This window comes from Malaclemys terrapin, chromosome 5 (assembly GCF_027887155.1).
Source record: "Malaclemys terrapin pileata isolate rMalTer1 chromosome 5, rMalTer1.hap1, whole genome shotgun sequence".
In the NCBI taxonomy this organism is placed as follows: Eukaryota; Metazoa; Chordata; order Testudines; family Emydidae; genus Malaclemys; species Malaclemys terrapin.
In genome coordinates this window covers 14,627,969-14,642,074 of record NC_071509.1, presented here as the reverse complement: position 1 = coordinate 14,642,074, position 14,106 = coordinate 14,627,969, and the positions used below count along the sequence as shown (strand labels likewise).

At 45.6% G+C, this 14,106-nt stretch overlaps 1 protein-coding gene across 4 annotated transcripts in view; it reads right to left on the bottom strand.

Annotated features, from left to right (window-relative positions):
* Positions 1-12,458, bottom strand: part of REEP1 (receptor accessory protein 1) — a 101,685-nt gene extending 89,227 nt beyond the window's left edge. For 2 of the 4 annotated variants that reach the window (XM_054029771.1, XM_054029772.1), the window contains exon 1: positions 12,207-12,458. In XM_054029771.1, coding sequence (XP_053885746.1) covers positions 12,207-12,238 — 32 coding nt within the window. In that variant the 5' untranslated portion in view covers positions 12,239-12,458. The remainder of the gene's footprint in view (positions 1-12,206) is intronic. The other 2 variants (XM_054029773.1, XM_054029774.1) reach the window with 2 other exon arrangements.
* Between the last annotated feature and the right edge of the window lie 1,648 nt (positions 12,459-14,106).

Below are 14,106 nucleotides of genomic sequence, written 5' to 3'. Positions count from 1 at the left end.
TGACCCGCTGCATTCTCCCCATTAACCAATTCCTTATCCACCTCTGGATTTTCATATCGATCCCCATGTTTTCCAATTTAACCAATAATTCCTCATGGGGTACAGTATCAAATGCTTTACTGAAATCCAGGTATATTAGGTCCACTGCATTTCCCTTATCTAATAAGTCCGTTACTTTCTCAAAGAAGGAGATCAGATTCGTTTGGCACGATCTGCCCTTCGTAAAACCATGTTGTAATTTATCGCAATTGCCATTAACCTCAAGGTCCTCAACTAGTTTCTCTTTCAGAATTTTCTCCAGCACCTTGCACACTACAGATGTTAAGCTAACAGGCCTGTAGTTACCCGGATCACTTTTTTTCCCTTTCTTGAAAATAGGAACCACATTAGCTATTCTCCAGTCTAATGGGACCACCCCCGAGTTTACAGATTCATTAAATATTATCGCTAATGGGCCTGCTATTTCCCGTGCCAATTCCTTCAATATCCTCGGATGAAGATCGTCCGGTCCTCCCGACTTAGCCTCATTAAGGCGTTCAAGGTTTGTTTCTACCTCGGATATGGTAATCTCCCATCCTGTATGCCCCTCTGTCACGGTGCTAATATCCCTAATACCTCTACTGGCCTCATTAAACACCGATGCAAAATATTCATTGAGATATTGAGCCATGCCTAGAGTATCTTTAATCTCCTCTTCAGCTATAGTCTTCAGCGGTCCCACTTCTTCTTTCTTTGCTTTCTTCCTATTGACATGGCTGTAAAACCTCTTACTATTGCTTTTAATTCCCCTCGCTAGGTCTAACTCTACACGGCCTTTGGCCTTTCTCACTCTACCTCTACATTCTCTGACTTCACTAAAGTAAGTTTCCTTACTGATCCCTCCCCTCTTCCACTCTTTGTACGCTTTCTGTTTTTTCCTAATCGCCCCTTTGAGTCGGTCGCTCATCCAGCTCGGTCTAAAACTCTTGCTTAGTAATCTTTTTCCCTTCTTTGGGATACAGGCCTCTGACAGCTCATGCATCTTTAACTTAAAGTAATCCCAGGCTTCTTCTGCCTTTAGATCCTTTAATATGTTTGCCCAATCCACTTCCCTTACCAGCCCCCTTAATTTGTTAAAATTGGCCTTTTTAAAATTATAAACCCTAGTCTTTGACTTAATTCTGTTACTCCTTACATTTAGTTTAAACCGAATTAGCTCATGATCGCTGGAGCCCAAGTTGTCCCCTACTACCACTTCCTCAACGAGGTCCTCACTACTTACCAGAATCAAATCTAAAATGGCCTCCCCCCTCGTCGGTTCAGCTACCACTTGATGAAGGAATTGATCAGCAAGCACATCTAAGAACATCTGAGCCCTATTATTGCTACTAGCATTTGTTCCCCAATCTATATCCGGGAAGTTAAAGTCCCCCACAATTACACAGTTTCTATTAGTATTTACTTCTCTAAACACATTAAATAGTTCCTTATCCATATCCTGGGTCGATCCTGGCGGTCTATAGCACACTCCAAGCACTATCCCCGGAGAGGCTCTAGTAGTCCTTTTACCCAGTGTGAGTATTGCCCAGACGGACTCTGTGTTATCTATTCCATCAACTATTATTTCTTTACAGCATATTTCACTATTGACATACAGTGCCACCCCCCCACCTTTACCTTTGTCCCGGTCCTTCCTAAACAGTACATACCCCTCCATACCTCTGCTCCAGTCGTGACTGCCATTCCACCACGCAGGTGCCGGGCTGGAGCCAAGCCGGCCCGGAGCCGCTGGGGCCGGCGCGCTTGGCCGGAACCGGGGCCAGACTGAGCCACGCATTCCCGGAGCCCTTCTCGCGCCCCCCGCCACCCCAGCTTACCTGGTGCTGCCTGCCCACCCCTGCTTCTTTTCAGACTTCCCACGAACCTCTGATTAGCGGGAAGCAGGGGAGGGGGAGGAGCAGGGAGCGGAGCATTCAGGGGAGGGGAGGAGGGGGAAGTGAGCTGGGGGCGGGGTGGAGAGCTGCGGCGCGGGGCCCTCTTAGCGCGGGGCCCAATTTAGCCGAATCAGCTGAATCGGCCTAAAGCCGGCCTTGCTCATAGTTTCATGCAACTGAGCAATTCCCTCATTTCCCTTGGCCCTGATGGGCCATACGCACCAAGACTGGTGCTGTGAGTGGTTCCGGGCACGAGCACTCCAAAGCAGAAACAGCAATAAGCATGTCTTGTTTGAAACTTTAGGAGAGCAAGGGAGGGGAGTTCTGAATCTTAACTTCTGCTTTTCATTGGGACTATATTGACAATAGTACCTTTGTTTTATCTGCTGCTGCTGCCATTGTGGCTTTCAGGGCTCCCCCCTAAACACCCGCTGAACACCTGAGCCAGATAAGGGGGAGAAAGAAGAGGACTCAGGATGACATGTTCAAGGAGATCCTGCAAGCCAGCGCTGCATCAGACAGTGAGCGAAGGGCCTGGAGGATGAATATTGCAGACAGCCTGGAGAAGAAAAAAGTGGACAGAAAGTCCCAGCAGGAAAAGGAGAGGGAGATGCACCAGGACATAATGGGGGTTCTTTGGCAGCAAGCAGAGATGCTGCAAACTCTTGTGGACCACAAGCTCAACAATCCCAGGCTCATGTCCCGCTGCAGTCAATTGAGAACTCCACGTCAGCATCTCCCTACACCCCCACTTAACACTCCACCGCTGTCCTACTTCTACCACTGCACCCCAGGGGACATTAAGGACAACCACAGCTTCACATACACCAACCAGGGCTCTCACTGTTCTTTCCCCTTGTTAGGTTCTGTTCCATTAACTTATTCAGTTTTTTATGTATTTTCATTTAAATTGCACAGATTTTTCTTTGCGCTGGTTTTGTTGCTGAATAAAATTATACTATTTCAAAAATAATTAATCTTTATTAATTCACAACATATGCTGCAGAGTGCCTAGCAGTTCTGAAAGCACCCACTTGCTTGTTACTGTACAGGGTGACACCTCATAGGATCGATGACAAACACAGTGTAATAATCATAAATGTGCAGCAAGCACCACAAAATAAATAGGTCCATCTAATAATAAAATAAATAGCAGGCCCAGGTAGAGCACAGTACACCACAATACATCACTGTGGCTCACTGTTAAAGTGCTCTGTCAAAACCCTCCCTGAGCCATACAGCTCCACATTGAGCTGTTCCAATATCCCTTGTGTCTGCCTGTTCAAACTCAGCAGACTGCTGCTCCACCTCCACCCTGACAGCATCTTTGCCTCACAGATATTATTCAGGACACAGCAGGCAGCTATAAACATTGGGATTTTTTTTCACTGAGATCCAATCTTGTGAGTAAACAACGCTAGCGTCCCTTCAATCTACCAAAAGTGCATTCAACTGTCATTCTGCACCTGCTGAGCCAGTAGTTGAATCCTTCCTTGGTACTGTCAGGGTGGCTAGTGAAGCCACGGGAGCGAGGGGTAAGCTGAGTCCCCCAATATCACTATTGGCATTTCAACATTCCCAATGGTAATCTGCTCTTCAAGAAAGGAAGTCCCTGCTTGTAGCTTTCTGAACAATCCTGTGCTCTTCGAGATGTGCACATCATGCACCTTCCCTGACCAGCCAAGACTGATGTCGGTGAAGCATCCTCGGTGATCCCTTTCTGTTGACATACTCTGTGGCAACGTGGTCTGGTGCCAAAACAGGGATATGAATGCTGTCTATCACTCCACTGCAGTTCGGGAAATCCATTGCTGAAAATCCATCCATTATGGCCTGCGCATTGCCAACGGTTACAGTCCTGCGTATCAGGAGGCAATTAATGGTCCTGCACATTTGCATGACAGTGGCCTCCACAGTGGATTTTCCAACTTCAAAATGTTTTCCCATTGACCGGTAGCAATGTGGCATTGCAAGTTTCTGCAGTGCGATCGCCACTCGTTTCTCCACTATAGTTGCCGCTCTCATTTTGGTGTCTCTGCATTGGACGGTTGGGGTGAGCTCAGCACACAGATCCAGGAATGTGGCCTTGTGCATCCGAAAGATCTGCAGCCAGTGCTCATCATCCCAAGCTTGCATTATGATGCGATCCCATTGCTTAGTGCATGTTTCTCTGGCCCAGAAGCTGCACTCCACCATCTGCTGCTGATCCATGAACCCCAACAACCTTGAATTGGTTCTCACTATGTCCCAGAAATTGTCATGTTCTCCATTGATTTGGTTCTTTTTTGGTTCTGCAAATACTGGAGGATCATGCGTCCTATGTTTGCAACGTTCATGAAAATAGCACAGAGCTGTGCAGGCTTCCATGTTGCTGTCAGATACAGCTGACATCAAGAAGGGCCATGCGGGTTCATGGGATTTTTAAACAAAGGCACAAAAATTATGGACTATAGATGACATTATGAGATAGGGACAGTTACACACTGGGAAGTTGACCCCTTGCTCTCAGTCACACCTATGTGACTCGTTTCTGCCCCACTGTATATTACCAAAACTTCCCAAAAGACTGTGCATTGGCCGGTGACGGGTTGCACACCGGGATACCTACCCATGGTGCATCACAAGCACTCCTGGTGAGTATGCGCAGCGCTGATGCAAGGAGCCAAGTGTGCAAGTGATATGCTAACGGAGGCAGCTTTATGCAGACTTAACTTGCCTTGACCAAAGTTTGTAGTGTAGAGGTGGCCTAACATTTACAGCACATTCATGTTTGTGCAAGAAAATCTAGGTCACATTTGACAAATCAGACGATAGCATTATCCCAGACTGAATGCCCACATATCACATGAAGGGCAAACTAAATGCTGTGGGATCCTCCTCTGTCAATTACTGTTACCAGCAGGTTACAGTCCCCCTAAGCAAAGTAGCAGACACTGCAGCAAGTAATGGCATATGGCATGCATAGGAGTGAGGCGAGTTGTGACAAGGGCTATGCAACCTCTGAACGGGTTATGTTTCTGTGGGTCACATTCATTTTTTCCTATGTGGTGCATTTATTAGCAGCGCTTAGCCCAGCAAACCCTGTATGTTCACTTCATGGCTGGTGTTCTATCCTTTTCCCAGGCTGCGCTTAGGTTCATATAAAGCTTGCAGTTCTACGAAAACCATCACACAACCCAGGTTGGCTACTCATGCTCTGCTATGCCAATGCTGTCTTTTGGCATGGCACAGTCTAAGTGGCAGCCACAGCCCAGCAGCTGGTATGTGACATGCCTTTCACTTCACTGATGCCACAACTCCTCCATGTCATCTGCCAACAAATGGAAAACAGCATAAGGATTGGACCGAAGGCTCTTTGCAGAGGAGGAATCCATCGGGTGAGGGGCAGGCTAATGCTCTTGGGATGAGTGCCCTCTTGGCTGACACGCCAGGGATTGAACTGGAATTCTCCAAAGCTAAAAGCAGAAGCTGCTACACTTTGAACCAAAGCCCTGTAATTGGGGGCTGTAACAACTCCAAGCTTCTGAGGTTGGCACAGCGGAGGACCTGTAACACACTCACCAGTGGGATACACTCAGATACTGAGCTGCCCAAAGGCCTAGATCTAATTTATTGGGCCTTACCAAAACATACACCCACACTCCTAATATGTCTCCTAGGGCTGGCACGGCAAACTGGCTTCCTTTTCACAATCATACAGCTCCCAATTAAAGATGGTCTGCAAAGGAAGACAAATTGGGCTAGAGCCTTTTTTGTTGTTGTTGTTTCATTATCATGTGTATAGAAGGCCTGAAAAAGCTGGTCAATGAAAAATATTTTGGGTATTTTTCTGCTTGTGTTTTATATTAAAAATTGAGGGCTTGGTTGGTATAAATCAGCATCCTCTGACTGAAATCAATGGCTGAAATCAGTGGCTATAGTGATTTACACCTGTGGAAGGTTTGGCCCTCAGATCTAGCCTACCATAGACGCCTATGGCAATTGGAGAGCTATTGAAATGACATCACAAAAGAGTGAAAGCTAAGCAATTGAACGGGAGCAGGAACTTTTAGTCATTCTGTTGAAAAACTCTTTGCTTTTTGTTTGTGTTAACACCCATTTAGCTCCACTGAACACTTGCTTGTTACATTCAATATCCCCATCCTTTCAATATGAGATGACAACACACAATGAATATCTCTGAGACCTCCAACAAGTTCTCCAGCAAAACCAGAAAATATCAGACATGACATTTCTGATATTTCCACAGTTAAAAAAAGGAAAAAAAACTAAACAAAAAAGCCCACTTGCTCGGGCCCTTTCTTCACATCATAAAGTAACACAACAGAGCACAAATCTAATTTATTTTAAATCTGCAGATCACCTTTCAGTACATTGCTACAAGGATTCCAGTACCCAAGTTACAATTTGCAACGTCATTAGATCAGTGGTCTGATCTAGTCTGGCCACCCCATCTTCCATGTGTTAAAAATCAAAAGGTTTTTCACAGAGAAGGTGACATATTGAACTAACTTCCAAAGCTGGAGCAGAATTTTTTATTTGTGTGATCCCAAGCACAGGAAAAATATCCAATGCAAAAAGCAGCATATAGATTATTTCCATGCTTCTAGAAAATAACAGGATTTATATCATAATACTGTACCAAGCATTTCTACATCACTTTCCATCTTCAAAATGTGTTCAAATATTAACTAATGAATTCATAGAATCATAGAATATTAGGGTTGGAAGAGACCTCAGGAGGTCATCTAGTCCAACCACCTGCTCAAAGCAGGACCAATCCCAACTAAATCAGGGGTAGGCAACCTATGGCATGCATGCCAAAGGCAGCACACAAGCTGATTTTCAGTGGCACACACACTGCCCGGGTCCTGGTCACCAGTCCGGGGGGCTCTGCATTTTAATTTAATTTTAAATGAAGCTTCTTAAACATTTTTAAAACCTTATTTACTTTACATACAACAATAGTTTAGTTATATAGTATAGACTTATGGAAAGAGACCTTCTAAAAACGTTAAAATGTATTACTGGCACATGAAACCTTAAATTAGAGTGAATAAATGAAGACTCGGCACACCACTTCTGAAAGGTTGCCAACCCCTGAACTAAATCATTCCAGCCAGGGCTTTGTCAAGCCGGGCCTTAAAAACCTCTAAGGATGGAGATTCCACCACCTTCCTAGGTAACCCATTCCAGTGATTCACCACTCTCCTAGTGAAATAGTGTTTCCTAATATCCAACCTAGACATCCCCCACTGCAACTTGAGACCACTGCTTCTTGTTCTGTCATCTGCCACCAGTGAGAACAGCTGAGCTCCATCCTCTTGGAACCCCCCTTCAGGTAGTTGAAGGCTGCTATCAAATCCTCGCTCACTCTTCTCTTCTGCAGACTAATTCCCTCCCCTGGGAGGCAGAACAGGCATCTAGGGCTTCACAGCAGTCATCATGCTGCACACCCTGGCCAATGAGAACGTCACAGCAACAGCAAAGATAGAATTCCAGTCCATCTACTCCAACACTACAGGCACCTATCACTTAAAGTAAAGGAGCACCTCCTGTGATGCTGGTAAATCAGATGCCAACTCTTGCTGAGCACTGACAAACTCACGCTAGAAATCAGATCAGCTCCCTTGTATGTTAATATTGTTTCCGACAGGTGTTAGACTTGTAAGAATGAGTTTGGTGTCTACACTAGTGATGGGATGTTTACCCCACACAAGGCAGAGCCAGTAAATGAGGATAATTAACCTGATAAACTCCACCTGGGGAAGGGCCAGGGATTAAAGAACTGATTGAGGATAGAGTCCAGTTGGGGAGGAGCAGTAGGGACTGGTATAAAGCCAGGAAGCTGACAACAGAGAAGGGCTATAGGGAAAATAGTCTGCAGTCACTTGTAGGAGAAGGGAGGTGTGTTTAGGGCTACAGTGCTAGGTACCCTGCAATTATAGCTCCCTAGGAGAAGGGCATTTAGGCTGGTAAATGCAGAAGGCTGGGGGAACCATAAAGTAGAGCTGAGATGTAGGAAGGTGTCCAGGGGAAGAGCAACACAATCTAGCAGTGAGCAGGTCACTGTCCCTAGAGATAGGGTCCATGGACTAGAACCTGGAGTAAGTGGTTGGGCTGGCTTCTACCACCAGCCACTGAAGGAGTAGCACAGTCAGGGTAGTGAAGGGAAGTCTGCCATTTTGTACAGAGAGACGTTCCTACTCTAGAGGGCTGAGTGTGAAGGAGCACCCTGTCTCAGAGAAAAAGAAACTGGGAGAGGAACTGACAGAAAGAGGTGTTGGAGCTGCAAAGAACTAATCCCCAGAGCAACCAGGAAGAGGTACCCTAGCTGTGAGTGGACCCTGTGACAACTCTCTAAAATGCTTGTAAATTGCTGCATGCATTAATCTTACTTGTGGTGTCTGTATCTCCTCCTATAAGGCAGAAGTCCCCAAACTGTGGGGCATGCTACTCTAGGGGGTACAGAGGAATGTTTGGAGGAGTGACAGGGCATGGGAGCACCTCCCAGCTCTGCTCCAGCCCTATTCCTGCCTCCAGCCCTAACTGCAGCTCCTGGGGAGGGGGTGCAAGCAGATTACACTGGAATAAGAGGGAGCTCAACTTAAAAAGTTTGGGGACCACTGCTATAAGGCAATAGGTAAGTCTTGCTTTACAACTGTAAAAATGCCTGCTCTGAACTTGTGAACCTAGGCAGGAAGAGTGGTTCCCTTACCCATTGAGAAGAGCTAAGTAAATGGTCCACTGTAGGACCAAAAACTCCATTGATTTGCTCCATTAACCCATGAAGTTATGAGCAGGAGCCCTCATCTCATTAGTTTGAGCTCTGAGGGAAGGGCATATAAAGATGCTCACAAAAGTAGAGCTCTCCAGGGTCAACCTGGGTTAGTTCTAAGAATCTCAGTGGAGAGATCAGTACAGGTCTGTCACCTTTTGGAACCATGGATCGTAACTCACTTGTTTTTGTTTCCTGCTTTAACCTGTGAATAACTCTAATTTCTTTTTTCTAGTTAATAAATGCTTAGTTAGCAATCTTTGGTGTGAGATCTAAGGTACAAATTGTTTGGAGGGAAGGATCTCTTGAGACTGGGAGCAACCTGAATATTATTTACTTTACGTGTAAGTGACTATTTATCACTAAGTCCCACATGCCTGAGTAGCAAGATAGACTGAAGTACCCAAGGGGACTCTGACTCCATGGTAAGACTGTTACAGTGATCCAGGAGTTAACATTTTGTTACTGGGTTGGTGAAATCTAATTATAGAACATACCCACCAGCTTCAAAAGTTTTTTTTTTTCTCCTGCTGATGACAGCTATCTCGATTGGCCTCTTACAGTTGGTATGGCTACTTCCACCTTTTCATGTTCTCTGTATGCATAAATACCTTGCTGTATGTTCCATTCTGTGCAACCAATGAAGTGGGCGGTAGCCCATAAAAGCTTATGCTCAAATAAATTTTAGTCTCTAAGGTGCCACAAGTACTCCTGTTTTTTGGCCTGAGATTGGCACTTACAGTCGTGAATTACTCTAGACAGCATGACAGTTCCTTTAAAATTGTAGGCAATATAGGGAATAGGACACACCACTGATCAACTCGGATTCCATCCAGTAGCGGGCAGTGGCTACATGTTACAGATGGGGAAACAGACACAGGTGGTATATGAAATGTTCTTTCTGTTGAAACCTGATGCATAATTTGCTGTCACTAACCTATTAATAATGGTGCAATTTTGTTCTTGTATTTCTAGAATGTCTCAATCAAGGGCAAAGCATCAAACATCTCCAGGATGCACAATAAGTTAGGCCTCAGAGGATGTTCATTTTTTCACTCACTTGAAATGAGTGGCAAAACCCACTGGAGTCAAGGGGAGAACAGGATTGGGCCCTTAAAGTAATCATGAAGATCTTCCCTATTGGGGACTGTCTCTGTTCTGTGTTTGTAGAGCACCTAGAACAAGGGGTCTTGATAACACTAGTAATATTAAGCAGATGAGACACACCTGTCAACTAATCTGTAGCAAGATGTGGTTTAGAAAAATAGATACAGACAACAGGGATGCTGAGGCTGCCAAAGTGAAAACTCCCAGGAGCCTGGGCAAGGCATTATTTTGCCTACTGTGGAGCTCTCTATCACTAGAGATCAACTGAGCTGCAGTCCCATTAAGGACTTGATTCCAAGCCTATTGCAGTGAGGTGGAGTGCTAAGAGCATAATGCAACACTCCCCTTTATGAATGTAAACCAGGATTCAACAGAGAACCAACAAATCAAAGGGATGGGCACAGAATATCCCTAACTAGACTACAGTGTGTTAATGCCTGCATGTGTAATGATCCAAAGGTCACACGTGCAGTGTGAGACAGAAAATTGCACCTATGGGTGAACGGGAAATTCATAGCCTGTTAGTGAGATTAGATTAGATCTTAAGACATGTGGCATGTATTAAAACTAATTGGTTGCACAAAGGGAGAGGTAACTGAGCTTGGATTACTACAGTTCCTTGCAACGTTTCTCCACCATCCTATGATTTATTATCAGAATTAAAACAGAACAAATCAATAGTAGGGCCCTCCAACTTCAGAGCTGACACCCAACCTGCCATTTGGAGAAAGCAGATGAGACCGTGTTCAGTTAATTGCGTTACTGCAGATATCAAATGCTGAATATCCTGCCCCAATAAGATTTCTATCAAACAGGGTGTGTTCTGTGAAATCATGTGTTTGAAGTCTAAGTCAAATTACCATCTTTCCTTTGGTTTCCACCTGGTTCTTTGTTCCTGGGAACTCTGTTGGATCATGTGGTGATAAACCGATTTCGGGGGGGGGGTCCAAAACAGCCTTGTATGACATGGAATGAAGCCTTGAAATGTCTCATATTATTACCAATGATATCTGCCCAGTTCTACTGTTCATATTAAATCATTTAAATATTTAACATGCTTCCCTAGAATAAAGTGCAAACCCAACAGTTACTGACAGCTGCAGATGGATCCAGATCATATAACTTGGAGGCTTAAAGGAAAAGACACCATAATTCTACTTGGGGAAAACCAGAAAAACTCCACCTCTGAATGTGACCTGCTTCTGAGGATTACAGAGAGACAAGGGGATACTAGCTGTCTTTAATTTCATCGGGCAGAGGCAGACCTTGAAAATATCATTTCTAAATTGTGCTGATGGTGCAACATCCCTGCATGCTTCTTGCAAACAAAGAAAGCGACAGGCTTGCAACTGATCAACCACCATGACTTGAGAGCATCACTTGTGTCCACCTCAGTCTGTTTAATGCCCAGACAGGAAAATGACCAATTTAGTTGATTTGATCAGTGTTCTAACCTTGACCATTCCAGAAGGGAAAATATGACAACAGATCAGCCCCTCTGCTCCCCCACCTTAACCATAAACCCCTTAGAGTACCACTAAATGCTCCTTAGTCTCTTCCCGGAGAGATGCAGCAAATTGGGCTGTATGGGGAATGTGCTGCTGCTCTTTTTTCTCTCTCTCTCTCTCTCTCTCTCTCTCTCTCTGCCTGGGAAGCATTCCCAGTGAAATCTTACATATTCCCAACCTACAGTAGGGCCAGGAGCACTCACTAAAAAGCATGGAATTGGCACAAGGGTGAGGAGGCTACAGGATCCCCCCCACGTTAGATTCATAGGTTTGGTTGGGGGTTTTCTGGGCTGGGGGTGCCAACAGGGTAGGAGAATTTGATATTTCCCTTTTATGACAGGTAATTACAAAATGACACTGCCCGCTCCTCGCCTCCCCCTCCGGGCAGCGCCCCCTAGCGATTATCAGCCAGATGTGCCATTTTCCAATAAACAAAGCGGTGCCGCTGAAATCAAGTTGAATTTTTTTATTTTCCTTTGGTGCTTGTTTTTTTTCCGCTTCCCAGCCCCGGTGGTTTGATTTGCAAAGCACAGAGCCGTGCAAACCACCCTGCTTATTCAGCAACCTCCAAATAAACGCAGAACGAATGCCTGGCTGGCAAAGGTTTTTCTCCTGCGCTGTACCACAGAGGATCACAATTTTTTTTTTCATATTGTAATTTTCCCACGGTGTAAAATACGGTTTGATCCATGTAATAATCCTTCCCCTTTCCCCCCCCAGTCCAGCCAAACGAACCATTAGTAACAACCTGCTAAATTTAGTTGACTAGTCATGATCTAGTATTAATAGCAACAGCATTCAAGACATGCCCTGCACACAGTGTGTCCGCAAACCTGAGACACACGCAACGCAAGGGGCGGACTGGATTGCGGTGAACAATACAGAAAACAATCTACTCACACAACTAGCCTGGAGATGATCCATGACACCATGGCGCTGTGTGCAGGGTGCCGCTCTCTTGCCAGGGAGGGGTCCCCCTGTTTCTCCGTCCCTGAATATGTCTGTCTGCGGCTCCCACCGGAATGAGCAGAGCGAGCGGCTCAGCCATTCGGCATTTCAGCGCAGCCTCACTCCGCGCAGCGGCTCACGCCAAAGGGGCTCCAGCGAGCGGCTGCCGAGGGGATTGGGCAGGACACCAGGAGTCATCGACGGCTCGGCGCACCCACAGCTCTGCAAGCCCCGTCGGTGTTTTCACTTTCTCTCTGGCTCCAGCCTCTCTCGCCACTGGCTGCCTGCAGGCCCCGCTTTGATCTGGAGACGGTCCCATGTGCCCCGCACATTTCCCTTGATAGAACCCAGGGTATTTCATTCTGTTCCCTGGGATTATTTCAAATCGCTGCCGACCAGCGCTAGCTTTAACAACGTAACGAACTGGCTGGGGGGTTACTGCCACCTCTGTTAGCCCGGCTGTGTATCATAGTCCCTATACTGCTCCCAGCCAAAGGAGATCTAAGTTGTTATTAATTGTTATTATTTGTTTTGCTGCCCTGTTAGACCAGGACCCCATTGGGCTAGGCACTGTACAGACAGAACAAAAGGACAGTCTCTGCCCCAAATTCTAGCTCCTGTCTCCGAGCAGCTAGAAGGAAAGCAAAGTGGCTATAATTCATGTAATCCTAGGTGGCCACTGGTGGCTGCTACTTTACCTCTTTGGTCCAGCAGGAGAACAAGGTGACACAACACAATGTATCATAACATTAGCATAGCAAAGTCATGACGTTGTCCCACTGTGTGACAATGCATTGTGATCACATCCACTCCAAAATAATCCCTGACTCTTCAACCGCTTCAGGCGTCTTCTTCAGGATATGGGGATTCAGACCAGCCACCAAGTCTTACCCAGTTTTTAGAGGGAGAGTCCCTCATTTTAGATCATTTTTAAAGCAGTTTCTCATGATGATGATGAAGGATTTTTCTGTGCCCATCAATGTGCCTTATAAAATCGACACGGGACTATTCTGAAATTTCCCTCATTTAAAGCAGCACAGCTTGACGGCCCCATAGGATAGACAGGTTTCAGAGTAGCAGGAGATGGGGCTGCATCCCACGCTGCAGCACTGGGAGGTTGATTGACAGATATACATGCTTCTGAAGCCAGTCATCACAGGAAGCACCATAGCACTAGCCACAAAATCTCATTTACTACTTTCTGCAGTGGAAGCCTTACAGTGAAGTCTGGAATTGGTCTAGTTCCTGTAGTAGGTCTATTCCTCCACTAGGGAGAACTGTGTTTATGACCCCAGATACAGTCTGTAACTGGAACGATCTATAAACAACATCTGGGGGATATCAGGGCTGAAAATGGGCATTCCAGCTTTATTCGCTTTAGATGTACAATGCTGGGCATTGCTATTGCCCATGGAGCAGTTTGGTTTACCATACAAACCAGGGAGAGATCATAGAGATTGGATTGCAGGATTTGTTGCTGTAAACAGGTTTATATAGAAATTGGTCATAACTTCTCAGAACAGGGTTGCTTGCTGGAGGAATTCCTTCACTCCAGAGTAGCAATAGTGCTAGGTAGCCCACACTACAACCCAGGAATCTATATAATGGCTGGTTCATTGGTATACGTAGCACAGTGCTATCCAAAGAGGAGCAAAGTGGTAGCCGTTTTTTGTATGTTGAAAAGAGTCTCAGCACACCATAAAAATTTAAGAACTGCCATACTGGATCAGACCAATGGTCCATCCAGACTAGTATCCTGACTCCCCTAGTGGCCAGTACCAGAGCTTCAGGGGGAGTGTACAGCACAAAGCAGTTTGGAATGAGCCACTTGTCTTACCCTCCCAGCTTCTGG